Here is a 27,223-nt window from a genome sequence, read left to right on the forward strand (position 1 = left end):
AATAAAGATCGGTAGAAGAAATAGGGATATCAAAGTTATGAGGATGCAATGAAGATGGTTACACAGAGATAAGAATAAGTGATAAGACAAGAGTATGTGAACATGGAAGGAAATATATGATTTGTATATAAGAAGATTTTGATAATAAAAGGATAAATGGATAAAGAAATGAAAAGATGGTGTTTAAATGAGTAAATATGATAAAGGGTTATAAGGAAGTGCAAATTATAAGTTTGATTAGAAGTAAGAAAAGTATGTAAGGTTATATGAAGAGATTATGTGTATCGTAATACAGACAATGATGAAAGAATGAGTAAAAGTTTGGATTGTGGTGAATTAATTAGAAAATGAGGAAAGAAATGAATTGATTGATTTTTTATTTTTAGTGATAAGAATTGATGTTACTGTCTACAGGATAAGTAACATTATATGAATGAAATCAGAGTTATGAATCTGAAACAAAGGGATAGTATTGTGTATAAGAAAGAGTGTGGAGATGATAAGGATTTGTACTTTAGAATGAAAGAGTTAGCGTTGACTAACAAGATTTTGTGATGAAATTGTATTAGATATAGTTGTATATTTTGATTACATAAACGTGATATAGTGAATGAAGTGAGGATTTGTATGGAAGTGTAAATGATAAGTTCGATATAAAAACACGAAAAGTGTGCAAGGTGATGTGAAAATATTGTTTGACTCCTTAAAGTATATGTTTAATCACAATTGAAGAAGATTTAAAGTTGTGTTTTGGTCAAATGATGACGAAATACAAGTTGGTATGGTTATAAGGTAATTAAAGAGTTATGAAGAAATAGATGGATTCATGATATAGAGTGATGAGATGGATGTTACTGTCAACGTGATGAGTGACATTATATGGAATTTTAGAAAGGTCAAAGAAAAATGCATAATCGAACGAGAGAAAAGACAACAATGGATTGGTATTACTGGTTATTGTTTATATGATAAGAAACAGAAGATGAATGTATAAACGAAAAAGATAGTTGGAAAACTAAAGGATTGAAAAGTAAGTTTCTGATGATGACAAGAAAGAATAAGTCAGGGAAGCAACATAAGAACATTAGAAGATATGTTCTTATTAAGATGTGCATTGAAAATTCGAGGACGAATTTTCTTATAAGGAGGGGAGATTTGTAACATCCTCCATACCGGGTTAGTGATTAAAGTGTAAGATTTTAAAATGTCAGTGATCAAATTCAATTAATCGAAAAGTGAAGGAATTAATTAAAGATGTTGGGTAGGATGAATTAGTAAGTGAATGAGAACTAAAAGGGTAAAAGGGTCATTGAGCAAAGGTAATAATTAAATAATAGTTAATGGGTATTATAATATCCAAGTGAAAGAAACAAGAGTTTCCAGATAACTCTTGATTCTTCTTTCTTCTTCAACGTGAAGAGCCCAAGCTAAGGTGAGTTTAATTTCTCTTGATTAATCCTTCAAATTCAAGCATGGTTTTAATTATGGAAGCCTTAAGATAGATTATAGAAGGAAAAAGAGTTGTAGAAACTCAAAGAATTGTAAGTTAAGGGAGATTAAAGGTTAGAAGCCATTGAATGAAATATTGGATTAGAGGTCATAATAAGAATTTGAAGTTGGATTTGACTTGTTATCAAGCTAATTAAGAAGTATAAGGTGATAGAATTAAAGTTAGAACATGTTGGTATTTGAGTATGATTCTTGAATATCATGTAAAAGATAGGATTTTGAGTTTAAGGAAGTGATTATGGAGTAGAAACGAGTTTAATTATGTGTATGAAAGTTAGGAATATTAATGGAAGTGAAGTATGAGGTATGGAGCTGAAAATGAAGGGATTTTCGAATTCAAAAATGTAATTCTGGGCTAGGGTAATCGGTACCCATTCAAGGGGAACCGATACCCCTTCAAGCGAATAAAATTTCCAGAATGTCATGGGGGAACCGATACCCCCACAGGAGGGAACCGATTCCCCCTAAAGGAAAATTGTAAATATTGGTTTAATAAGTTCGTTTAAGTTGCTAGTATCAAATTACAAGGTGTAGGTATCTAATAATTGTCTTAAAATGTATAATTATGTAGATTCAGAGCCTAAACGAGTTTCGGAATCATTGACAAGTAAGATCGATAAAAGGGAAGATAAGAGATTGGAATGGACTAGTGAGGCCAGGTGAGTGCATACAAGTTAGTTTATGATGTTTAATGGAAATAAGACTTGCGACGAGTCTATTTCCTATATTATAATGCATTAATTTATGATCATAGGCATATGTTTGATTTGGGTATATGTGATATATATTACAATATGTGTTAAATGATTGTGTGAATACATGTATTGTGATAAGTATAGGAATTAATATGAATGGTCTATATGATTGCATGGGAATGTGAAATAGGTTATATGATAAGTGGCCATACATGTTAATAGTATAAGTGATCAATTATAAGAATTTATATAATAGATTTATATGACTACATGAGAAAGGTGATGAGTTAAAAAAGATTAGACTATAGAGTAATATGAGAATAATATATTAGTGAAGGGAATTGAGTATAAATGATGATACCAAACCATAAGATAAGTATTTACTTATAGGATAATATGATATTATATGAATATAATATATAACTTTATGAGGAAGAATTGGGTGTTATATGATTTAGGTATGAAAATGATATATGCGTAAGTATATTACGTGATTATGTAACTATGTGTGAAACAAAGTAAACTAGGTAAGTATAAGATATGTAAATATATGGCTATGGAACAAAGTATGTAATAATACAATGTTATTTGATTTAGGATTTTGATATGTGCATGGATACATGAAATGGATATAGGTTATTATATATGTTACATGATTATATGCATGTGTGATATATGCTATGAGACATGCCCAATGTGAAATGAAATAAGCCAAGTGACTATATTAAATATGTGAGATATGAATATAAAATCATATGAGAAGTAAAAAGAATTACATGAAAATAGACTAAGTGATTACATGTATATGTAAAAGAAGTTATGAGCTTATATGAACATGTGATATGATATGGAATACATGATTACACATACATATGGTATGTGACAGAAGAGAAATGACAAGTAATGTGAATTGTTAAATGACAATGCCCATGTTATGTGTCATGAGAGCTAGGGGTATAGTTGGCATGCCAAGAGTCGAGGGTCTATGTGGTCCTTCGGGACATATATGTATTCTTTGGAACATGTGTGAAGTCTGGTGAGACACATACTTGATCCCTAGCATATGTATATGATTCTTAAGGAATGATATGTGGTCTTTCGGGACATTGTGGTCCTTCGGGACATATATGTATTCTTTGGAACATGTGTGAAGTCTGGTGAGATGCATACTTGATCCCTAGTATATGTATATGATTCTTAAGGAATGATATGTGGTCCTTATGGACATTATTATATGGCACTACGGTGCAATTCTACGCGGCACTACGGTGCAATTATATGTGGCACTTCGGTGCATTTATATGATCTGTGGTGACAACATTAGTGCACAACCTCCATAAACTCACATATCTATAGTTCTCACATATGTACATGGGCTAATCAAGAGATATAAACAAATATATGTTAGTGATATGATAAATGTTATAGAAATGATATGATGTTGTGTGTGTATAGTGTTTGATTGAAAAGGCTAAGCATAAAAGTATGTGATTACATGATGAACTGTTAATGATGAGTTATGTGTATGTATGTATTTACTGTAATTAATCTGATATGATTTTATATGATACATAGAAAGCATGTAATTTGGTATAACATGATAGAACAGAACATGCATGTATTGATATATGTTATAAAGTGCATTATAAGTTTTTATGTCTCACTAAGTCTTCGACTTAGCGTGTGATTGTTTCATACGTAGGTTTCGAGAAGATTAAAGAGTAATGCGGAGCAAGACAGGTCAGTTCTCCTTACCAAATGTCAGATCAGAAAATATATGTACTGTTTATATAGTGTAGTTGGCATGTAGTCTAAAGATATAAATTGTATGAACTCTGATATATTTTGTAAACGTTTTGAATAAGTTAAATGTTATCAAAGTTTTTAAATTACTCATTATTTTATACGAATAAATGTTTGAAAAGTCAATGTGACACTTTGGACTCGTATCCGGGTCGGATACGGGTTGGGGGTGTTACAGCTTGAAGATTAATCCAATCAAGAATAATGGAAAACCTCCAAAATGCAAAAGGAAAAGAAGGTGCTCAAAGCAATTGAAGTATTACACTTATCCAGCAAAGAAAGAAGAAGGAAAAAAGAAAAATTGAAAAGCAAAAAAAAAAGCAAAAAAAAAAAAGAAGAAGAAAAAGGAAAATTGAATCAAGATGGGTGACTTATTGAGCCTCAAGTTACTAGGTTGATCAAGTACGAACAAGAAAAGCAAGAAATGCTGGAGATATGAGAAAATGGAAATGAATCCAAAATTTGGCAGTCTAGAGGGATCCAAATAATGGAAAAATCCCCAACAAAGCATATCCAATTTAAGCAAGGCAAGGTGAAGGCATCATAATAAATTGATCATTGGTTTGATTACCCTTAAACACTTATTTGGGCCTTTTTATCCCTTTCTTTCGTAACCATAAGCCATGGCCTACGTTACGTACCTGAAAAGTCCATTTTAATCATACATGGATTTCTAAGTAAAAGAGAATATTTTTAGAATTCATTCCGCCTCTCAAGATTGATTTTTATTTACAAAAATTGGTTTTTAAAATCTTTAATGCATGATATGAAAAATGATAAAAGGGGAGTTCAAGATGTAAATTTTTAAATAACATCTTAGAACCAAAGGGGGATTCGAGTTGAAAACCTGAAAAGGCGGCTCGAATAATGAATGGTGCAACAATGACATAAGAGATGATCTTAATGAAGCACCACACATCCCAAAGACGTTCATGAGAGTCTGGAAACGAGAAGCATCTTTACAAGATGAGCATAACAACCATTTCTTCAAGTTAGTGGAAGCCCGAAGCGACATACTGAACCAACTTAAAAGAACTTGAGAAACCTACTTTACCAGAATCCACCTACACCTTAAATCAGTCAATAATTTTGACACTTGCCATAGGACTATGATTTTTGAATGATTTAAAAGTAGTTGATTTATATGATATTCATTAAACTCATTGTTTATGATTTGATTCTATTGTGAACCTGAGAAGGGCATTACTTTGCAAAATTCTTTCATTCATCAATAAAGAAATGAGAAAAAACATTTTCAAACAGGACAGTCTCAAATGAAGAAGGTCCTTGAAGCAATTATTGCTTATTCTACCTCTGTTGTAGAAAAAGAATGAACGAGGCCAGAATGATGAAGCACTTCACATTTTTGAAGGCAAGTGGTCCAAGAAGCCAGAAAGTCTGGAGAATTGAACTTATGACACTCTCCTATGACATTATTAGCAGCTCATCAAGAAAGATTATTGTTTATCTCATGTTGAGGGCGATAAGCATCACCAGACAGATTATTTTCCCCAACCATCAATTCATGTTCTCTAGAAGATTACATCATAGAGCCATGAACAAGTCACTACCTGCACTCTGGTTATACCGTGATGCTGGCTCAAGTCTTGATACATCATTGCTACTTCTTCTATGCCGATCATTTTCTTTGTCAAGATGATATCCATTATGTCCTTCAGAAGATTTCTGAATTTGAATTTGAGGACTTATGGCACAGAATAAGACATTGGAACAGAATCTACCATTATAGGCCTTTTATATAGGGTAACATTGGTTACAGGATTCCAAAAGTTGAAGATGACCAGTTTTACTGTCAACTAAACCATTCCATGATATATTAGAGCAGCAGAAGAGACAGTTGTCGTAGCAGTCATTACAAGAAAATGCACCAACAAAAACTTATAGTTCATCCTGATGATGTTTATTTCTTCCAGTAAGGTTGTTACGCTGGATGCCACCGACAACAAGGTCGAATTCGATAAATCTACTCATCAATTACTCCAACTGATCATCATTCAGTTCTTGCACATCTGTTTTCAAAGATATACCAAGACAGTAGAAGGCGACCTCGGCATTACTGATCCCAGAAGAAAAAAAAGACAGGAAATTGATATCACCGGAGAACATGTCTCTAACAGCTCCTCATGTATGGTTTTTAGGGAAACCTAGAAGCATTTCCACCTCATCAGGTTCAAGTGGAATAATTTTATTCCTTCCAACCCATACCAGATTCCATTTTCAGCACTCATCAAGAACATACTTCTGGACACTTGAAGGTGACTCATCGTCATAAGCTTCAAGAGCCTTACGGATCCTTTCTATCAATTTGGCACTTCCTGTACATGTTTGTAAATAGTTCAACCTTGTTCGTGGATCCCAGGAAGGCCACCATTTTGTCAATGGAAAAATATCATGTATAGTGCGTGGAGAAAACAAGATAATAGGAAATTTGTTCTCAATTGACAGATTATGAATATAGCCCCTTTTCAGTGTAGCAGCATGAAAATGCTTCGAATCTACAAATTCTGGCTCTACATCGAATAAGTATTGTGATATTCCAGTCCAAACATTAACTGGAGCAAGTGCCACGTTCTCGTAGTAGAAATAAGGAGACCCAATAGCATCTTCTGGAAGTGTTCTTTGAGTTATCTGATCTGATTTGGTATGAACCCCAAAACCAATCATTGGATTTGAAAGATAAATTTGCTCATAGTAGAAATAAGGAGACCCAATAGCATCTTTTGGAAGTGTTCTTTGAGTTATCTGATTTGGTTCGGTAGGAACCCCAGAACCAATTATTGGAATTGAAAGATGACCTGCATGATCGTCTTCATTAAGAAGCTTCTTTTCAAGATTCTTCTTCTTATTCCTTTCCCAAAAATCATAGCTCGAGTTTAGCCTTTTTTTGTAATTAGGATCATTGCATAATGCTTCCTATCTTCTACTTAAAGAAGTGCATCAACAGCCTTAACCATTTGAGCAGCATATATAAAATTTGTCAACTTTGTAATTGATGAATTCGGACCACATCTCTCCATGGCTATTGAAGCCTCAACCTCTTAATATCCTATTTTTGTCAAGTATAACAGTTTATTCTCCTCATCAGAATAAGAATTCAGGATTTCCTCGGTATCAGAAAGAACTATCAATATCTGTGAAATCATCCTGAAAGATCGCTTCATAATCAGATGAATTGCTATCAGAATCAACATGTTGCATGGGTGTGGATTTTTGATGAGCATGTACCATTGTATATGTAGTCTTGCTATTTCATCAGATTACTGTTCGCATAAATTGGTTTCTCTCACACAGTAAGGTATATTTCAGAAATGGCCTTCACTGAAAGATGATAAGCCACTGTGTCAGCCTAGAACGGATTACCAAGCTGTTTATATTGCTCTGTCTGACTAAATCCCTCCATATACAGAAAATGGTCACCTCATTCAAAAGACACATATCTCAGACGTTTTTGTCAGAATGATTGAGTACTTCTTAAGTTTGTGACAACATGAAGAGAATTCCTCCAGTTACTTGACAACACTACTGTTAAGTAACACCAGAATGAGAGTATTCAAGATAAACAGATTTGGGGCATGAATAAAGCCACAAGTACCCATAACAGTGCATGGTCAAAATTGGACCTCATGAGGATCATGATATTCCAGTCAAACATACATTGAGAGTGAATCAGAAGCAGAATATTGAGGCATCTCGAAAGCCCAATTCAGACAGATCTAGAGGGACATCTTAAGGGCCCATTTTCAACCAGAAATAGAATATTGGGGCATTTTGAAGGCTCACAGCAATATGAAAATGGGGCATTCTTGGAGGCTCATCTCAACAAGAAATAATGTGAACACACTTTTAACATCTGTATCAGTAAATGTTGGGGCATTTTGAAGGCTCAGATCAGCAAGAAGCAAATGATAGGGCAGGCTGAAAGCCCATTTCAATCAGAATTAGGATTGTTGATGCATTTTTGAATATTTGTATTAGCAAATGTTGGGGCATGCTGAAGGCCCACATCATCATGTGTTAAAAATCATTGACTTGAGCAGATATTTCCAATGATACAGAAAGATATGAAGAATGAAAATGGTAAAACAATAACAATCAATCTGACTACACATAATTGCTTCGTTCATCAGGCAGTTGCATTAGGGTCCTGTTGTTGAACAAATATTTATTCAAGCACGTATGGTTTCAAATACCCAATCTTCTTAAACCATGTGTCACATGACAGTGTGTTCTTTGTTAAGATACATCACGGTTGCATGAATAAAGATGGTCCCCTTGTAGACCATTCAATCCAAGGATCAGTTCCTCGAGATCTCGAACTCTGAATTTGGCCTTTTGTGTGTCAGTGATAATTGAAAATATTTCTTTGAGATTCCTGTCAGTTAGTTTCAACCATACTGTTGAGGTTACGAAGATGTTTTTCACATCAGTTTTGTTTAACTTGATGACATTGAAGAGAGAAGCTCATGTATATTGCTCTTTCCCGATGTTACTGGGGTTATCATTGCCAGCCAGACTGAACTGAATTTTTATCTATTTTGGGTGCGTTTCATTCCCAGCAGCAAGAATTCCACGGATATCTTTATGTACATGGATCCTATAGCTGAAGTATTTCTACTTTCTACAATGCTCATTAAAGAAGAAAACGTGATCAGTATTACACTTGCCCTTGCCCGAGATGATATCAAGATCAATTAGTGTCTCCTATTCAATTCGACACCAACATATTTTGTGAATTTGACCAACTTTTTGGTCATACCAGTATTTCACTTGTATTCCCATTGAGTTTTGTTCTCAAGTGGTTTTGTGACATCATACAAAAACTTTGAACACCATGCAAAGAGCTTCATTGACCAGTAATTCGAGCAGAAACCACAGGAAAGGATAAATGTGTTGCCAAATGTTTTACATCTGAGTAGAAACCACAGGAAAGGATGAATGTGTTGTCAAATGTTTTACATCTGAGTAGAAACCACAGGAAATGATGAATGTGTTGTCAAATGTTTTACAAACCAGTTATTCCGATGCTAAACCAATGTTGTTATCATATGGTTTTCCTTTATTGATCCAAGATAAATTTTGTCTTCTTCAACCCCAAGATTAGAAATGATATATGATGAAGATTTCTTTCCACAGAAGGAGAACTGAAATTTTAAACAAGAAACTAGTGGCACCAACTAAGGTTGAACGACAGGTTGTTGTTAAGTATCTTGACAAGATATGGTCCAAGTTGCCTTATTCGAGATCTGATTATATGTGGAGACATGGAAGGAATTGGAATAAATCTTCCTTGTGATGTGTTTCAAGAGTTAAATTAGAACAGACTCTACTCTCCTAATTAATCCCTACTGAGTCAGGCATATCTACATCTACACTCTTAAAAGATGATAGATTATCTTTTAAAAGATGATAGATTCTCTTTTTAAAGATGATAGATTATCTTTTCAAAGATGAAAGCTTTATTGGATTTCTACACAAGTCCAGACAAAGAAAGCTGGTGTTACCAAAGACAAAATGGGGCATCAAATTCATAGTTCTGACTACGGCAAGAGTTCCACAAATAGAACATTTCTTCTGAGACTTAAATGAAGCAAAGAAGACACAAAGATACAAGTTGATCAGATGATTTTGCAGAAATGCAAGCTTGATAACATGAGTTGTTACACTGATATCCAGAGGTGACCCTGGAAATAAATGATGAAGTGAAGGAAGACCTAGTTCACCACTTTGAAGTCAAATGAAGATTGCATCAATATTCATGCATTCATAAGAATATCATTTACACAATAGACAATGCATTACATTGATACATATGATTGTATTCAAACATAAGGTTTTGCAGATCTTCATATGAAAAAAGAAGATTCATGATGAACAATACCTTACAAGAAGAAGGTAGAATCCAAAACCTCGAATACAGGAATCACTCCAACATCTGAAGAATAGATGGACGTAATCCACAAAAACAGCCTTATCTTAAGATTAGGGCATGTTACCCAATCAACATGTTATTTTGAAAAATAATGAGAAAATGATTTCCATAGTTTCTCATTCAATCTTTTCTAAAAATGAAATTATTGAAAAGTAAGAAAACAATTTCCTTAGTTTTTTACTTAGTAAACTATTTCCCACATCTGTAAGTCCTGCAGTGCATGATGTTTCCAAAAAAGCCTTCGGGAGCTTTTTGATGTTTTCAAAGCCTTAGGGTCATCTATAAGTCCTACAGTGCATGATGTTTCCAAAAATCCTTCAAGAGCTTTTTGATGTTTTCAAAACCTTAGGGTTATCTGTAAGTCCTGCAGTGCATGATGTTTCCAAAAAAGCCTTCGGGAGCTTTTTGATGTTTTCAAAGCCTTAGGGTCATCTGTAAGTCCTACAGTGCATGATGTTTCCAAAAAGCCTTTGGGAGCTTTTTGATGTTTTCAAAACCTTCGGGTCATCAGCATTTCCAGAAGAATTCATAATGAGAAGAACTCATCTGAAGAATGAAAAAGAAGTTCATAATGAGAAGAACTTGTTCAACCTTTTGCTCGAATTCATCACTCGATGGATCAGTATTACCAGAAAGCTCATAATGAGAAGAACTTATCTGAAGAAGGAAGAAGAAGTTCATAATGAGAAGAGCTTGTTCAACCTTTTGCTCAAATCCATTACTCGATGGATCAACTTTTCCAGAAGAGTTCATAATGAGAAGAACTCATCTGAAGAAGGAAGAAGAAGTTCATAATAAGAAGAACTTGTTTAACCTTTCGTTTGAATTCATCATTCGGTGAATCAGCAGTGCCAGTTAGAGTTCATAATGAGAAGAACTCATCTGAAGAAGGAAAAAGAAGTTCATAATGAGAAGAACTTGTTTAACCTTTTGTTTAAATTCATCACTTGATGGATCAACTTTTCCAGAGAAAGTTCATAATGAGAAGAACTCATCTGAAGAAGGAAGAAGAAGTTCATAATGAGAAGAACTTGTTCAACGTTTTGCTTAAATTCATCAGCATTTCCAGAAGAAGTTCATAATGAGAAGAACTTGTTCAACTTTTTGCTTGAATTCATCAGCATTTCCGGGTCGAGTTCATAATGAGAAGAACTCATCTGAAGAAGGAAGAAGAAGTTCATAATGAGAAGAATTTGTTCAACCTTTTGTTTAAACTCATCACTTGATGGATTAACTTTTCCAGAGAAAGTTCATAATGAGAAGAACTTATCTGAAGAAGGAAGAAGAAGTTCATAATAAGAAGAGCTTGTTCGACCTTTTGCATGACTCTATCATAGAAGGAGATATATCATCATCAGCATTTCCAGAAGAAGTTCATAATGAAAAGAACACATCTGAAGAAGGAGAAAAATTTGTTCAACTTTTTGCTAGATTACATCACAAAAGAAGATAAATTATCATCCCCAGTGGAAAAGTTCATAATAAGAAGAACTAATCCCAAAGAAAAACTTGTTCAACATTTCCAAGTGAAGTCAAATAAAAAAAAACTTATTGTCTTTTCATCTTTGCTCTATTCTCGTTAACACAAGAATGAGTAAAGAGGGGCAGCTGAAGACACTAGTTTTTTTTTTCTCTCTCATTTGCTTATATTATTTATTATTATTATTATTATTATTATGTTATATTATATTTATTAAATAATTTATTAATACATTGTAGGCCCAAAACCATAAGCCCGATTACAAACCAGACTGGCCCAAACTTAATAACAAACCCTAAACCCTCTTAGGGTTTCAGCATCATCTCTCGACCGCCTTTCTTCTCAACCGTTGGATCTGGCCTTGATACAACGGTCCCAGATATGCCAGAGGAAACCCTAGGATATCATCACCCTAGGGCCACGTCGTTGCTTCCCTTACTGTTGCCACCCCGCCGCCTCAGGAAGTTGCTGGCACCGCTTCAACAGAACGCTCTAGAAGATCCAGCTGCCCCCCACACGTCGCGGCTATGGGGTGAGTCACCACATAGCTTAGTGACTCACCGAACTTCCCCCTCTGGACTGGTTCGAGCATGGCTCCGTGGTGGCTATAAAAGCCACAGGATCCTGCAAAACGAAATAGAGAGACAAACACAGAGGAGGGGGAAGAAAAACATAAACGAAGAACCCAAGAGCAAAGGGGACAGCAACACCAACAAGAGATCATTCGGAAATAACGGAAGAAAAGAGAAGAAAGAAACTTACCTTTGAAGCCTATTCTGCAAACGGAAGCCAAACGTCGTTGAACCGTCGTTTAATCGAAGGTAGAACCCTTCGATTTTTTTTTAGATTTATGTTTAGTGGAAGAGTTTTAGATGAAAAATAGGTTAGATTTGGGCTTTGGGGAAATAGAGCTTCGATTTAGGCCATTTTTCCAGAATTCCGACCACCATGTACAGTGGTCGGCGGTGGTGTCGGCGTCGGAGTACGGCTGCCGGCCGGAATTGGACTCCCTCCGATGGAGGGTTTTAGAGAGAAGGTAGAGAAAATATTTTTTCTCTCAGCTAGAGAGAGAAGAAGAAGAGAAGAAATGAGGATGCTGACCCTTCGGGCCAGCCGTTTAGGGTATTTATACCCGATATAAAACGACGCCGTTTCATGATGAAACAGTGCGTTTTGGGAAGAGGGTAAACCTTGTCCGCAATGCTCCAAGTTTGTAATTATTACAATTTAGTCACTGAAATTGATTTCTGATTATTTTAGTTTAGTCTTCTAATTTTATTTTATTTTAATTTAGTCCTTATCAGCATATATATATATTTAGGGTAAATATCAAATTTAGTCCCTCATAGTTTAGTAATTATTATTTTAATCTCTTATTATGAATTATGGTTAAATTACACTTTTAATGCCCATCTTTTATATATTTCGAATTAGGACTCTAGTTTTATAATTTTACATTTTAATCATTAAATTTTCATTTTTGACTATTTATTTTTAATATTTTACATTTTAATACTATATTTTTAATTCATTTTATTTTAATCATTATTTGCAATATTATTTTATTATTATTATTGCTTTAATTATTATTTCATTATTATTATTTTTATTATTTATATAAATATTTGTTTATTTATTCTATTTGTTTTCTATTAAAATCCTATATTTCATAAATTACTTTTAATAATTATATTTTAATATATATTTATTTTTCAATATTAAGAAAAGGACTGTCTTAAAACACCTAGAAGTCCGTTTTCTGATATTTTTACTAAATATCCTATTTTTATAAATCCTATATTAACTTTTAATAAATGTTTTATTTATTTTTATATCAAAGAAAAGAGCTGTCTTAAAGCACCTAGAAGCCCTTTTCTGATATTTCTAAATAAATAAATATCTTATTTATATTAATATATTAATATATTTTCATAAAATCATAAATTTGAAATAAAAAAATATTATAAGTTAAATATATATTTGAATTTTTAAATTTATAATGATAGAGACAATTTATAATTAAAAAGTACCAATTTTGGGCGTTGTAGGGGTGCTAATCCTTCCCTAAACGTAACCGACCACGAATCCCTTTTTATTATTAAAAAGAACGAATTTTTGGTTAAAACGCAGATCAGTTTATCTTTTAATTGATGTTTTCTTAAAAACTCTTTTAAAAGATGATTTTTAGGTATTCGACCTATCTGACCCAAAAGGCCGATGGCGACTCCCAAATTATTTTAAAAACCATTTATTCACATCACTTTTCCCGCCAAGTAAAAAAATTCGTGTCCGGACGAAAACCGATTACGACAAACCTCATGATCTGAAGATCTTGGTCTGAAACACTGAGCTAATTTCCCAGTAGTTATGCAGAAGAGAGTTGACCTTTCATTGTGGAGTATGCATCTCTCAGAATTTTCCTAAGAACTACTGAAGGAATACAAAACAAATTCGGATATACCCTGTTTAGTAAAATCTTAGCTTTCAATTTCTTTTGCTTTTTCTCAATACTGGAACATTGAACTTTCCCTATACTTTTTCCGTGTCAAGCCAAAATCTTTTTTTAATTGCTAATAAACACTCATGGTACTGGTTAAAGATTGAATCTTCATTACAAAGTTCCACTCTTTTTTCATTTCGAAAGAACATTAGACAAAGGACAATGATACAAGCTTGCGTGTATGTATTCTTGTGAGTGTATGTATGAAACAAAGGCTCATAAACTTGAAATTCATGAGTTTTTTTTTAGAAAGATATGGTTTCCCATTCATTTGCTTAGTACTTCCAATGCACCAAGAATCTCTCATATGGGTTAAACACCATTCGTTGAGAGAGCTTTGTTCCTTACAAGTCCCTAATGAAAGTCTTAACTTCTTCTCTTCCTCTTACGAAATACCAGTAGCATATAATCATTTACAGGAGTTAACGAGCATTTACTTTTGATTCGAAAAATGCGTTCTCCTTTTGTTTTGATTTTCCTTAAAAGTGGAATCTGTCTGTCTAATCTATAATTATTAAAACTAGTTGATGCAGGAAGACACCGATGCCAATTAAACTTTTTCATCATGGAACCACCACCTGGTCTGCTTCGGAGATCGACCATTTCTACAGTTCTTTACATAGCGATCGTTGTCTTCAGGACATTGCTGCGAGACATGATTAATAATAGTATTAAAAGGTTTGTGGGATGCCTCATGATATAATCTGGTGTCGTTTAGGATATGCTCATGATTTACAAGAGCAATAGTGTACCCATCCCAGTTTGGAAAAGTTTAGCCCCAAATAAAAAATTGGCAGTTTGCTTTATGCATGGCTAAGGGATGCTCAACAAGAATGCCATAAGTATTGTGTGGAACAAGGCACTCAGAAAATCAAAATTGAATGTGTAACCAAACCTTTGCAGTTGCGCTTGATAGCATGGAGAGAATGCTGATACAGATAGAACTAACAGTCATGGCCGGGGACCATGAATCATATAAGATGTCTACAAAAATAAAACAGAACAAAAATGTTTATACCCCTCTCGTCAAAATCTAAGCAATTAAGATAGCACATACATGTGGAACTTGAGCAAGAATGATACATGTGCTTGTGCAAGAGTGAGAGAGCATCAGAATTTTAAATATTTGCTGCAATAACAAAACCAACTATGCTTTGAATTTGGCAAACATATGTTGGAAAGGCACAGCAAGTGTATAAAAAACGTTATCCTTCGCTCATTTCCAAAGAGCTATTTTATCCCCACCTTGTCCATTTGAATGAAGGACAAAAAGAAATAAAAATCAAGCCAAGACCTTGTGAATGGAGCTATGTGCTTCAAGAGAATGCAGCACAGATAACCTAAAACCACCCGTTACTGTAAATGACAATAGCAACACCCCACATCCATGACCAAGGAGAAGAAAATGATAGAGCATAATTCTCAAACAGCACAATATAAAGAACTCCCCATAAAAGAAAACTAATTTCTGTTTATATCCTGCAAAGCTCCTTCTCAGAGGAAGGAATATCTACACCCCTCAAAGCAACCATCTTTAAGTTTCTTTTCCCTATAGTTATACACACAATACATCTATACAACTTAAAGCAACCTTCTTTAACATTATTTCCTCCCTTTATTCCATCACTGTACAGTAATAGAGACGAAGCTATTGACCGTTGTCAGTTACCAGTTGTAAGGAACATTTGGATAGTTGGAAATTGAACTTCTACCCTTTATTTTCCATACATTATATATTTTTTGGTGAAAAGGATAGGATGGTAGAAAAATGATAAAATAGTATTCAAATATTAGCTAACATAATCTCACATGAGCATCAACAATTCTATTAACAATGTAAACATTTTTAAAGGTAACGACAGGATCCCAGAAATCCCATCATTTTCAAAGGATAAATGGATAAAAATTTAAAATGAAAGCAAAGTGAGAATCAGATCATGACATGTCTACTGCAATGCATATATATTTATAAAAAAGATAAAAATCTACAAGAGCAAACAAAAATGGCTAAAAACAGAGCATAATTATAGCAAACTAATATAAATTCATACCTAAACAAATATGGCCATTGCTATAAATATGTGGATGGATAGGTGCTGGTTGAAGGAATATCACCTGCAAACAATAACCCGAAACAGCAAATCATTAAAAGGAATTCAAAAGAAAAGAATACTAAAAAAGGGGTTTAGAATAAAAATCAAACCTGAGGGGCTTCCATAGGGTAATGTTCAGGGAAATCCACCTGAAGCTGATAGGTTTCATTGGCGTACAAAGTTCCCGCAGCTCCATTGACTTCAATTACCCACCTTTTTTTACAACAACAAAAAAAAAGTATCAATTTTTTTCTAAGGAACTAAACTAGAGAAAATGAAAAAGGATAAACGATCTAAAACCTTTGAAGATTATCAGTGGCTTTGTGCTTGAAACCGGAGAGAGGGTTGACCTGCCACTCTACCAGCTCTTTTTGCAGGCGATTGCAAGCAATCTTACTAAGTGCCTAAACAAAACCAGACAAAGAAAAAACCATATACACATTAAAACAAAACAAAACAATACCCAAATTGAAAAAGAATAAAAGGAGTGTGAGTAAGGCGAAGGAGGAACGGAACCTTGCGAGAGGAAGCGGATGAGCTGCTCATGCTTATACGGTGGCAGTTTGGGGGGGTAAGGTTCTGTTTTTGTATTTGAGTGTTGTTTGAAATCAGAAAGAAAATGAAATATCAATCCACGATGATAGGAAATAGAGTTTATAGAGCGATTTATGAGGGGGGAGGAGGTTGACCCCTCTTTCTGTTCCCCACCGTTAACTCTCTCTCTCTCTCTTGAATCCGATGGCTGATATTTGTTAAGCAGTTTATCTTTTGACAAAAAGTCGTCCTAGTCAATTGTTTTTACGGCAGACCATACGGCGCCGTTTCTTTGTCTAAGACCTCGGTTTTCCCTGAAGAATTTTAAACTTTTTATCTATAGAAAATTCATTTGTAAAGGGGAAGGATGGTCATGTTTAAATTCGAGACCTAATCCACAAGTCTTCATTTCTTTCCCTTTAAATTATTTTTAAGATAATTTTTAAATTAAATAATTTTTGAATTATTATTCTATCCCATCTATTCATTGATTAATTTTGATTGAGTTTTGTAAAAAACTTATTAGAGGATGATTTTTGAATTCAATATATTACATTTACAATTATCAAGATTCAAATATTTAATATTATTTAAAGAATTAATATACTAAAAATTATAAAAACTTGATAAAGTTTAAACATCATTTTAATAAAAATAATTAAAACAAATTAAATGTCACTTTAAAAGATTATCAAGTTGAAGGACTAACTGATACATCAAACCTTTAAATTTATAGTAATGTTGAAAATTGAAATTCCTTTTACTTTAATCTTTCGGCAGGTATATGCTTCTTCTTTTGACTACTGCAACTACGGGTGTGTATTTGATGGACTCGAATCGAATTAGGTTAAAAAAAATTAAATATATAAAATTTTGCATTTTTGAGTTTAATTATGATTTTATTTAAATTATAAATAAATTTAATTTAAACCATATTATATATAATATAATGATATCTCGTACTTATAACTGAAAAACAATATACCTTGAAGGGAAAGTAAGATGTGGAATCTGGAGCCCTCCACTAGCATATTATCCTGCTATGCTTTGCGTTCCACCATCAAACAAAGGATGTTCTGGAAGGACAATCCGGTTGTCTGAACATTGAAGAAAGGCTTATCTATATAGAAACTTGGAGCAAATGACTAGATCCGATTCCAAGACTATTCTACAGAGAAAAGTAAAGAGATTCGTATTTAATGATTTGACAAGAAATGTGGAAAGAATGTAAATTAGTCTTTCATTTCAACAGAAATCTTTGACCTGTGAAAATTATGAGTCGCATGTTGGGAGGGTTCCTGGTATGACCATAGTGTTATGCGCAATTACTGCTTAATTTGCTTATTTTCCTTGTAAAATTTATGTCTCCTATACCATTGTATAAGCTCAAACAGCCGGAAATATGTAATCCTATAGACCTGGTCGGGACGTTGTGACCAAATCTAGACGGTTACATATCGTGTTCAGAAGCTCTTTTTATTCTTAAAAGACGTTAAAATTCATGTAATAGTATAATATGAAATTAGTTATAAGAAAGATTCATACGATAAACACACACACATATATATATATATATATATATATATATATATCAGAAAACAATATAAACATATACAGAAAAAATATTAGTAATACAAATATACCAAGATAGTAGCAAAAAAAAACTTATCACCAAAGTATAACTAAAATGAATATAGAGATATACAATGGTTCAAAATAGGAGTAGTCGGTCCTCCTGATATCAAGTTTGCTAGTCTACAGTCTGCTGCTATCTGAAAAGGTTAAAATTTATAGAATGAGCTAAATAGCCCAGTATTCTCCTTACGGTGTATAAAAACATACATATAAAATACTTCACTAAAAAAACAGTTCATCAAACATGTTTTAAAAATATGAACACTACCCCCATCAGATCACCAGAATGTGAAGGTTCTCTAGAACCATACACCTACCCGTACACCCGGTAAGGGTTATACATATAGCATAAGAACTTGCGGTAAGGATTTACCCTGTGCACAAAGCAGAGGAGTCTGCGGTAAGGTCTTACACGTCATAGACTAGGCATGATATAATTCCTCCAATAATACACCCAATGACAGTAATAAACATGTATTTATTCGGGTGAAAATGGTAGTTTAATCCATTAAAACATGAAAATATTTCATACTCAAAAATTATATACAGAAATACATTAACCATATATCATATCAGAAATATACAGTAAATCAGATATCAAATAAACAATATTAAGAAAATCATGTATCATGTCATAAAAAATATTTTGTATCATCAGAAATCTAAAACAATTAAGATAAATAGTTTAAAACAATAATGTAACACCATCAAGAAACAAACATGTACCGATCTGAGTAGTCTGATAAGGAAGCCTACTACCGAGTTTGCCGATCACAATCAGTGGCAGAGCTAGATCCTACGAATCGGAGAATCTATATTAGAATATTAATATGAATAATAATAACTTCTAATTAAACAATTTACATAAACCTACGAGTAACTCTCAAAGAACGCAGATCGAGCGGATCTGACGAATGGGAAACACCGGATCTAATCGACCTTCTGTCGGGGGGAAACACTAGTATCTTTATAAAAATATATACTTGAATCAATTTCATAATCAAATCTCAAATAAATAAATAAAAATAATAAAAAATAATAAGCATTTTCATATTAACGGGCTCAATTCATGACTTTTGGGTTAAAATTTGGTAAAACGGATCGTAAAATCAGACTCATGACGTTGAAAACGTCAAAATGGAGGTTTTCGAAAAAAGTCAATGTGCGGTTAACGGTTGGTCAAAGGTTAACGGCTGACAGGTTCGGTTCGGGTTGGACCGAGTCAGGTCGGACTGGTAGGTCGGATCAGGCATGCGGGTCGGATCGGGTAGACGGTTCGAGTCGGGCAACTTCTAGAAACCTACTAGGCGGTGGACCTTTCCCACGAGCAGTGATGGCGCGTGCAGGGACTTCGGGGGTCGGAAAAATTATGAAAAAATCCTATATGCATTTTAAGGTGTTTTGAGATACTTACCAAAATCGATTCACAAGGGTGAACGGCGGAGAGCTCAATTTCGCAATGTCGAAAATTTGATTTTCCTCATCCCCTCACACGCCGATGACAACGGAGATAAGATGGACATCGGTGAACTTGGGACAAGACAAGGAACACGATGGTGCGAGATGTGTCAAAAATGGAACAACGGTCGACAACGAAACGTAGATTAAAGATTTATTTCTAAGACAGAAAAGGTTGAAGAGAGAGAGAGATGAGATGGGTTTAAACTTTTCAGAAATGTTTATTATTTTTGGGCTTTTAAACCCACATTTGAAAAATAGTATAATTATGCTATAGATCCTTCAATTTTTGTTGTTTTATAATTTGGATTAAATTTAATCAAAAGTTTTACTATGATCTTCGAATTTAATTAAAATTTTAATTTAGTTCTCGAAATAAAATTGTGACAGTAAGTGGAGGCATTCAACAGCCATTATTTACAACGCAATACCATTAATGTTGTGAAACCTCTTATGCTTTTTGATACGATCCAAACAAGCTCCAACTTTCTCCATGACTTGAACACACCATGGATGTTCTTCAAAGCTGTTTCTAAGGGATTTCTTCATTACCCTATCTTATACTATATCATTTATACATTCTATTCTATCATAAGCATGCATTCACATGTTAGTATAAATTATCATACTATTATTTCCATCCTATGCTTATTTGATCATGTTTTTCATATTATTCAAATATATGCTATGATTACATATCATTTCTTAGGTTATTATTATTACATGTTTCCATTTATCATTTATGAATACCATGTTATATGATATTCATGCATACAACATATACCCTATCTTTATGATTGATACACAATGTTATAACCATATTAGGATAGTCTTATAATCATATTAAGCATGATTATCATATATACATCAAGGCAACATCATTATAAATCATTTCATTAGTTCATATGCATTCACATTAGCTCTTAAGCTTCATGCATTATCTTACACATACTTTGAGGTGATATAATTAGCTCATGACCTTCAAACTTAGCTCACATTACCATAAACAAACATAGCAGCAAGGTATTTAGCTCATATCAGCTCAATACCATGGAATTACCTTGTTTCCTTGCACATGTAGGTACATTGGAGCATGATGCATGTTGAGGTAGCTTGGTGAATAATTTGGACGTCGTATGCAGCTCACAAACAGCTTACAAAGTACAAGGCAGCTCATGGAACACTAAGGGAAGCTCGATTCAGCTGGAGGAGCTTAAGGCTAGCTAAACTTAGCTAGTTGGACTATTTGGAGTTGAGTTGCCAAAAGTGATGTCAAAGGTAGTTGAATGTAGCTGAACATAATGTTAAGGAACTCACAAGGACTTAGCTAGGAAGCTTGTTCACAAACAACCCATGTTTGCTAGCTAGCTCCACAACTCAAGCTAGCTTGAAGAAGACACATGCACGCCCAAGAGAGAGCACATGACCAGCCATCATTCCATGCACATGACCAGCCATCATTCTATGCACAAGGTTGCACCACAAGGCTTCCTAGAACACCCATGTGCCTTGCATATGACCAGCCCCCATGTGCCTTGCATGTGGATCATTTAGGCACCAAGATGAAGAGTTCTCTCCCTATTCAGCCAAGCCATGTGTTTTGCATGTGATCAGCCCCTATGTGCCTTGCATGTGGTTCATTTAGGTGCCAAGATAAAGAGTTCTCTCCCTATTCGGCCAAGCATCAACTACCATCCAAATTGGCGCCAACATGAAGTGATACAAGAACTATTCGGCCAAGGGTTATTACCCTCCATTTAAACTGAACCGTCATCTCTATTTAGCATTAAATTATGTCTCTATAAGAAGGCACAAGGCTGGCCGAATCTCCTTGTAATTATTCGGCCATGTCTTTCCATTTCCTATAAATAGGAAATCATTCATCATTTGTAATCAGATCTTTTTTTGTTTAATTAAAGTGAGATTATTCTCTTCCTTAGGTCCTGGTGACTTTTATCGACTTATCAAGTATAATTTATACTTATGGCGTCAACCCCTTCTCTTTCACCTTGATACTTATGGTTCCTAGTTCTCTATAACTAGTGGGTCAAAGTACTTCATACCACCCCTTAAAGAAGCAATATAAAGTCTAGGTCTTTGCTCTATATAGCATTGGTTCTTCTTTGAGTCTTCTTTAAGATACTATCATCACAACCATCCCTTTGTTTCATAAACCATAACCATAGCCATATCAACCATCTTCCGCTTCCATCTCTCAATTAAACAGTCCACCTAATTACCCATACGTTTACCACCCTTAACCATTCTGTTTTGAGCCATTCACTTTGCAGGTTGTTTTGCTTCCTTCCTAGATCCACAATCAATTTGTTAAGGCATCAGAAGAGCCTTACATCATGCGTTAATCAGAGCTTTGGTGGAAGAAAGCAACGTGCAACAACAACAAAAAGGAAAATACAAAAAGAAGTGCAAGTAAAGTGCAAAGTCAAAGAAAAAGAAAATCAGAAAAGAAATTGAAGCACTCCAAAAGAAAGAAAGAAAATCCAGCACTCAAAAAGAAGAAAAACAAAGAAAAGAAAAGAAAGAAGTTGAAGCACTCATCAACAATTATCATCACCAAGCAATTCAAGTAAGTCGTTTAAATTGATTGTGGTGATAGAAGGTTGTGAAGTGACTTGTGTAAGCTTTTGTTTCTCTTCTTTCTATTTCTAAGCCACCCTTTCATTATATTTGTTTTTCCCTTCCTACTAACCCTTTTGCAGCTAACGCCAAACAAGTAAAATTTACTTGATATATTCTTGAGTAAAGTTCTCTAGAACTTGAGACAAGAGAATCGAGAGGAAAAAGGCTGGAGAGTGTGTGAGATCAGAAGAGGACAAGTAAAAGCCATTAAAGTCCTAGAGTGCAAACACGAGTGGATTGAGTGACATTCAAGTTTCCTTGGAGTGACTCGTGAGGCTTTGTGAGAGTACATTCTGGTAAGGTCCTACACACATTTCGTTTTTCCTTATTTGCTAACATGTCTCTTCCATCCAACATCTTTGTAGTTAAAAGGACTTTGAACATTCAAAGTCAAGAGGATGAACAAAGAGAGAACATCTTCCATACCAAATGTCACGTGGAAGATAAAATTTGCGTGGTGATCATTGATGGAGGAAGTTGTACAAACGTAGCAAGTACTCACATGGTGAAAAAATTGGGTCTCAAGACTTCTAAGCATCCTCATCCTTACAAACTTCAATGGCTCAATGATGTGGGTGAAGCCAAGGTAACCAAACAAGTTGTTGTACCTTTCTCAATTGGAAGATACAATGATGAAGTCCTTTGTGATGTGGTGCCCATGAGTGCAAGCCACCTTATACTCGGGCGTCATTGGCAATATGATAAGAAGGCTACCCATGACGGATTTTCTAATAAGTATTCATTCCAACACCAAGGGAAGAAAATCATATTAGCACCGATGCTTCCAAGCCAAGTCCTTGAATGCCAAGTGACCCTTAAGTCACGAATAGAAGAATGGGAAAAAATGAAGGCCATGAAGAAAAGTATTGAAGATATGAGGAGAAATGAGCAAATCAAAGAAAATACCATTGGAGAAGAATATTTTGAGGAGACAAGAAGAATTGGAAATGAATCTGTTGAAGTTGAAAATGATGATTTGCAAGTAGTGGAGCAAATTGAAAATGACATATTTGAAAAGGATGAGTGTAGAGAAGAGAAGCAGAGTGAAGGACAAATTTTACCTAACAAATCTTCTTCTATTATTTCTTTTTCCTTGCAGGATATTCCAAGAGACATATTTTTTCAAGCTGGAGATTTAAGAAACATGTCTTTTGAAGAATCAATAGATGTGACTTGTGGTGATCCACAAGATATGTTCTTTGAGGTTCCAATAATTATGTCTCTAGAAGTTCAAAAAGATGTGTCACTTGAAGTGCCACAAGTTGTGATCATTGAGGCTCCAAGTACATTACAACTATTGAAGAGATTTCAGCAACCAATGGAGTTTTCCATCATCAAACAACCAATGCCCATTAAACATTCACATTGGTTTGTTATTTCCATTCACCTTGTTAATAGTTTTTCATTTACTAACTTTGATTTATTTTACAGCAACTTGTTTCATCCTTATGGTGAAATACTATCAACCTTAAAGGCAATCATTCGGAGAGGCACAAAGGCGAAAGGAGTCATTCAAAGAACAATTATTTTCACCAAGCGACATGGTGACTCCAATCAAGAGACAAACCTTTTCACCAACAATCATGGTGAATTAAAAGGAGGAATTGAAGAGATAGAGGTCCTTTCCAAGCATTGTGATGGTTCAAAGAATAAAGTAAAAGGATCAAGTTGTTTCGTGAAGGGATATGTCTTTTCTATTCAAAGGACATGTGATGGTTCCCAAACATTGTGTCCTCCCATCAAAGGACGTGAAGTTACCAGATTTGAAGCCAAGAGGTTGAACATTTTGTATGAATCATATATTGGAGGAAAACATAAGGATTCAATCCTTCCTACATCAAGAAGGTCTTCAATGAGAAACTACTTTGATTTGAGGACAAATCGCCTAAAAGAATGGGATGATGATACGATCCAAACAAGCTCCAACTTTCTCCATGACTTGAACACACCATGGATGTTCTTCAAAGCTGTTTCTAAGGGAGTTCTTCGTTACCCTATCTTATACTATATCATTTATACATTCTATTCTATCATAAGCATGCATTCACATATTAGTATAAATTATCATACTATTATTTTCATCCTATGCTTATTTGATCATGTTTTTCATATTATTCAAATATATGCTATGATTACATATCATTTCTTAGGATATTATTATTACATGTTTCCATTTATCATTTATGAATACCATGTTATATGATATTCATGCATACAATATATACCCTATCTTTATGATTGATACACAATGTTATAAGCATATTAGGATAGTCTTATAATCATATTAAGCATGATTATCATATATACATCAAGGCAGCATCATTATAAATCATTTCATTAGTTCATATACATTCATATTAGCTCTTAAGCTTCATGCATTATCTTACACATACTTTTAGATGATATAATTAGCTCATGACCTTCAAACTTAGCTCACATTACCATAAACAAACATGGAAGCAAGGTATTTAGCTCATATCAGCTCAATACCATGGAATTACCTTGTTTCCTTGCACATGTAGGTACATTGGAGCATGATGCACGTTGAGGTAGCTTGGTGAATGATTTGGACGTCATATGCAGCTCACAAACAGCTTACAAAGTACAAGGCAGCTCATGGAACACTAAGGGAAGCTCGATTCAGCTGGAGGAGCTTAAGGCTAGCTAAACTTAGCTAGTTGGACTATTTGGAGTTGAGTTGTCAAAAGTGATGTCAAAGGTAGTTGAATGTAGCTGAACATAATGTTAAGGAACTCACAAGGACTTAGCTAGGAAGCTTGTTCACAAACAACCCATGTTTGCTAGCTAGCTCCACAACTCAAGCTAGCTTGAAGGAGACACATGCACGCCCAAGAGAGAGCACATGACCAGCCATCATTCCATGCACAAGGTTGTACCACAAGGTTTCCTAGAACACCCATGTGCCTTGCATATGACCAGCCCCCATGTGCCTTGCATGTGGATCATTTAGGCGCCAAGATGAAGAGTTCTCTCCCTATTCAGCCAAGCCATGTGTTTTGCATGTGATCAGGCCCTATGTGCCTTGCATGTGGTTCATTTAGGCGCCAAGATGAAGAGTTCTCTCCCTATTAGGCCAAGCATCAACTACCATCCAAATTGGCGCCAACATGAAGTGACACAAGAACTATTCGGCCAAGGGTTATTACCCTCCATTTAAACTGAACTGTCACCTCTATTTAGCATTAAATTATGTCTCTATAGGAAGGCACAAGGCTAGCTGAATCTCCTTGTAATTATTCGGCCATGTCTCTCCATTTCCTATAAATAGGAAAGCATTCATCATTTGTAATCAGACCTTTTTTTGTTTAATTAAAGTGAGATTATTCTCTTCCTTAAGTCCTGGTGACTTTTATCGACTTATCAAGTATAATTTATACTTGTGGCGTCAACCCCTTCTCTTTCACCTTGATACTTATGGTTCCTAGTTCTCTATAACTAGTGGGTCAAAGTACTTCATACCACCCCTTAAAGAAGCAATATAAAGTCTGGGTCTTTGCTCTATATAGCATTGGTTCTTCTTTGAGTCTTCTTTAAGATATTATCCTCACAACCATCCCTTTGTTTCATAAACCATAACCATAGCCATATCAACCATCTTCCGCTTCTATCTCTCAATTAAACAGCCCACCTAATTACCCATACGTTTACCACCCTTAACCATTCTGTTTTGAGCCATTCACTTTGCAGGTTGTTTTGCTTCCTTCATAGATCCACAATCAATTTGTTAAGGCATAAGAAGAGCCTTACATCACATTTCGATTTCAATCTTTCTCGTCGTTATTTTATATTCATTTTTATTGATTTCTCATGTGTATTATATTCATAATAGCAAATAAACGCAGTATGCCTGAAAATGCAGCTGCATTGCAATTTAAGTTCCTAATTACAACATAAATAATTGATGTAAAACAAGAGTAGAGGAGAAAATAAAACTCTGGGCATCTGAAAACACCAGTAAAAGATACAAGGGTAACATTAATAGCAACAAGAAAGCTACGGTATACAACAAACAACTGATTAATCAATACATAATCATATCAGCAGAAGCAATGAATGGTTGCTTAACAGCGAATGAATTCCATTGATTCATGAAAGCATCATCATTGAACTGGTGATGAGGATGATAATAGGCAGGCCGCTCAAAGTTGTCACTTTCAAGATCCCCATTGCTCGAGTTTATGAAATCAATTATTTCATTGAGAGAGTGCAACCTGGTTGTGAGCTCACTCATCTGAGCTCTAAGAACGGAGTTCTCAGCCTCAACCTTCATGTAAAGTTGGGAGGTGACATCGATGCTTATCAGGATCTGGTTATTGTGCTTGGTGAGCTCAGAAGCTTGGCCCATCAGTTCATCCAGGTGATTCTGTTTACGCATCCGTGACCGACGTGCAGATTCCCTGTTGGATACCATTCTCTTGCGCTTTCTTTCATCCAAAATCTGCTGAAAATCCTCCGATGAGCTCGAACTTCCCAGAGTGCTTGAAGCTGAGGATGCTCCAGTGCTTGAACTAGCCATAACAACAACAAATATCACAAAAACAAAAGAAACAATAACTGGCTTCGGGACCCAGAAATTTTATTATTGAGAAAAAAACTCAGATATGGGAGAGAAAAGCTAAAGAAAACAAGGGCTGGTTATGGGGTTTCAATCACAAAGAGATTGATAGTTCATGAAAACACGTAGAACCAGTAAAGGAAAACAACAGAGAAAGATTGAACAAGATGGGTCCTGCGCCTAAGTGTAGAGTTGATCATAAAACCAGAAAGGAGGATTTCACTGATTACAGGAGACATTAGTCTCAAACATCAGGAACAATATGTTTACAAGCATTCAAAAAAAGAAGAAGAAGATGAATTTGCCTTTAGCAATTGATGAAAGAACCAAAAATGGAAGAGAGATGTAGA

At 34.6% G+C, this 27,223-nt stretch overlaps 2 protein-coding genes and 1 long non-coding RNA gene across 4 annotated transcripts; 1 reads left to right on the forward strand and 2 right to left on the reverse strand.

Moving 5' to 3' along the window:
• The first annotated feature begins 1,771 nt into the window (after window positions 1–1,771).
• On the forward strand, window positions 1,772–27,121 carry LOC120152320. Its single transcript, XR_005518669.1, has 4 exons — window positions 1,772–1,782; window positions 7,435–7,440; window positions 14,616–14,619; window positions 26,927–27,121. It is a non-coding gene; the product is annotated as an uncharacterized LOC120152320 (long non-coding RNA).
• Window positions 14,299–16,686, reverse strand: LOC120152319 (probable ubiquitin-conjugating enzyme E2 16). 2 transcript variants are annotated; one of them, XM_039164573.1, is made up of 6 exons: window positions 16,547–16,686; window positions 16,331–16,434; window positions 16,141–16,243; window positions 15,989–16,052; window positions 14,833–14,921; window positions 14,299–14,583 (listed from the first exon to the last, which is right to left on the reverse strand). In XM_039164573.1, the coding sequence occupies exons 1-6, from the start codon at window positions 16,574–16,576 to the stop codon at window positions 14,488–14,490; spliced, it is 486 nt and encodes a 161-aa protein (XP_039020504.1). In that variant the 5' UTR covers window positions 16,577–16,686; the 3' UTR covers window positions 14,299–14,487. The 2 variants fall into 2 exon arrangements, with proteins under 2 accessions (XP_039020504.1, XP_039020505.1); XM_039164574.1 differs by having other exon boundaries at window positions 14,524–14,641; window positions 14,782–14,921.
• Window positions 26,325–26,933, reverse strand: LOC120152318 (bZIP transcription factor 11-like). The gene has a single exon (XM_039164572.1). It carries the CDS (start codon window positions 26,832–26,834, stop codon window positions 26,340–26,342), a length of 495 nt encoding a protein of 164 aa, XP_039020503.1. The 5' UTR covers window positions 26,835–26,933; the 3' UTR covers window positions 26,325–26,339.
• Window positions 27,122–27,223: the final 102 nt, after the last annotated feature.

This window comes from Hibiscus syriacus, unplaced genomic scaffold (assembly GCF_006381635.1).
Source record: "Hibiscus syriacus cultivar Baekdansim isolate YM2019G1 unplaced genomic scaffold, ASM638163v2 tig00111088_pilon, whole genome shotgun sequence".
NCBI classification, from domain to species: Eukaryota; Viridiplantae; Streptophyta; class Magnoliopsida; order Malvales; family Malvaceae; genus Hibiscus; species Hibiscus syriacus.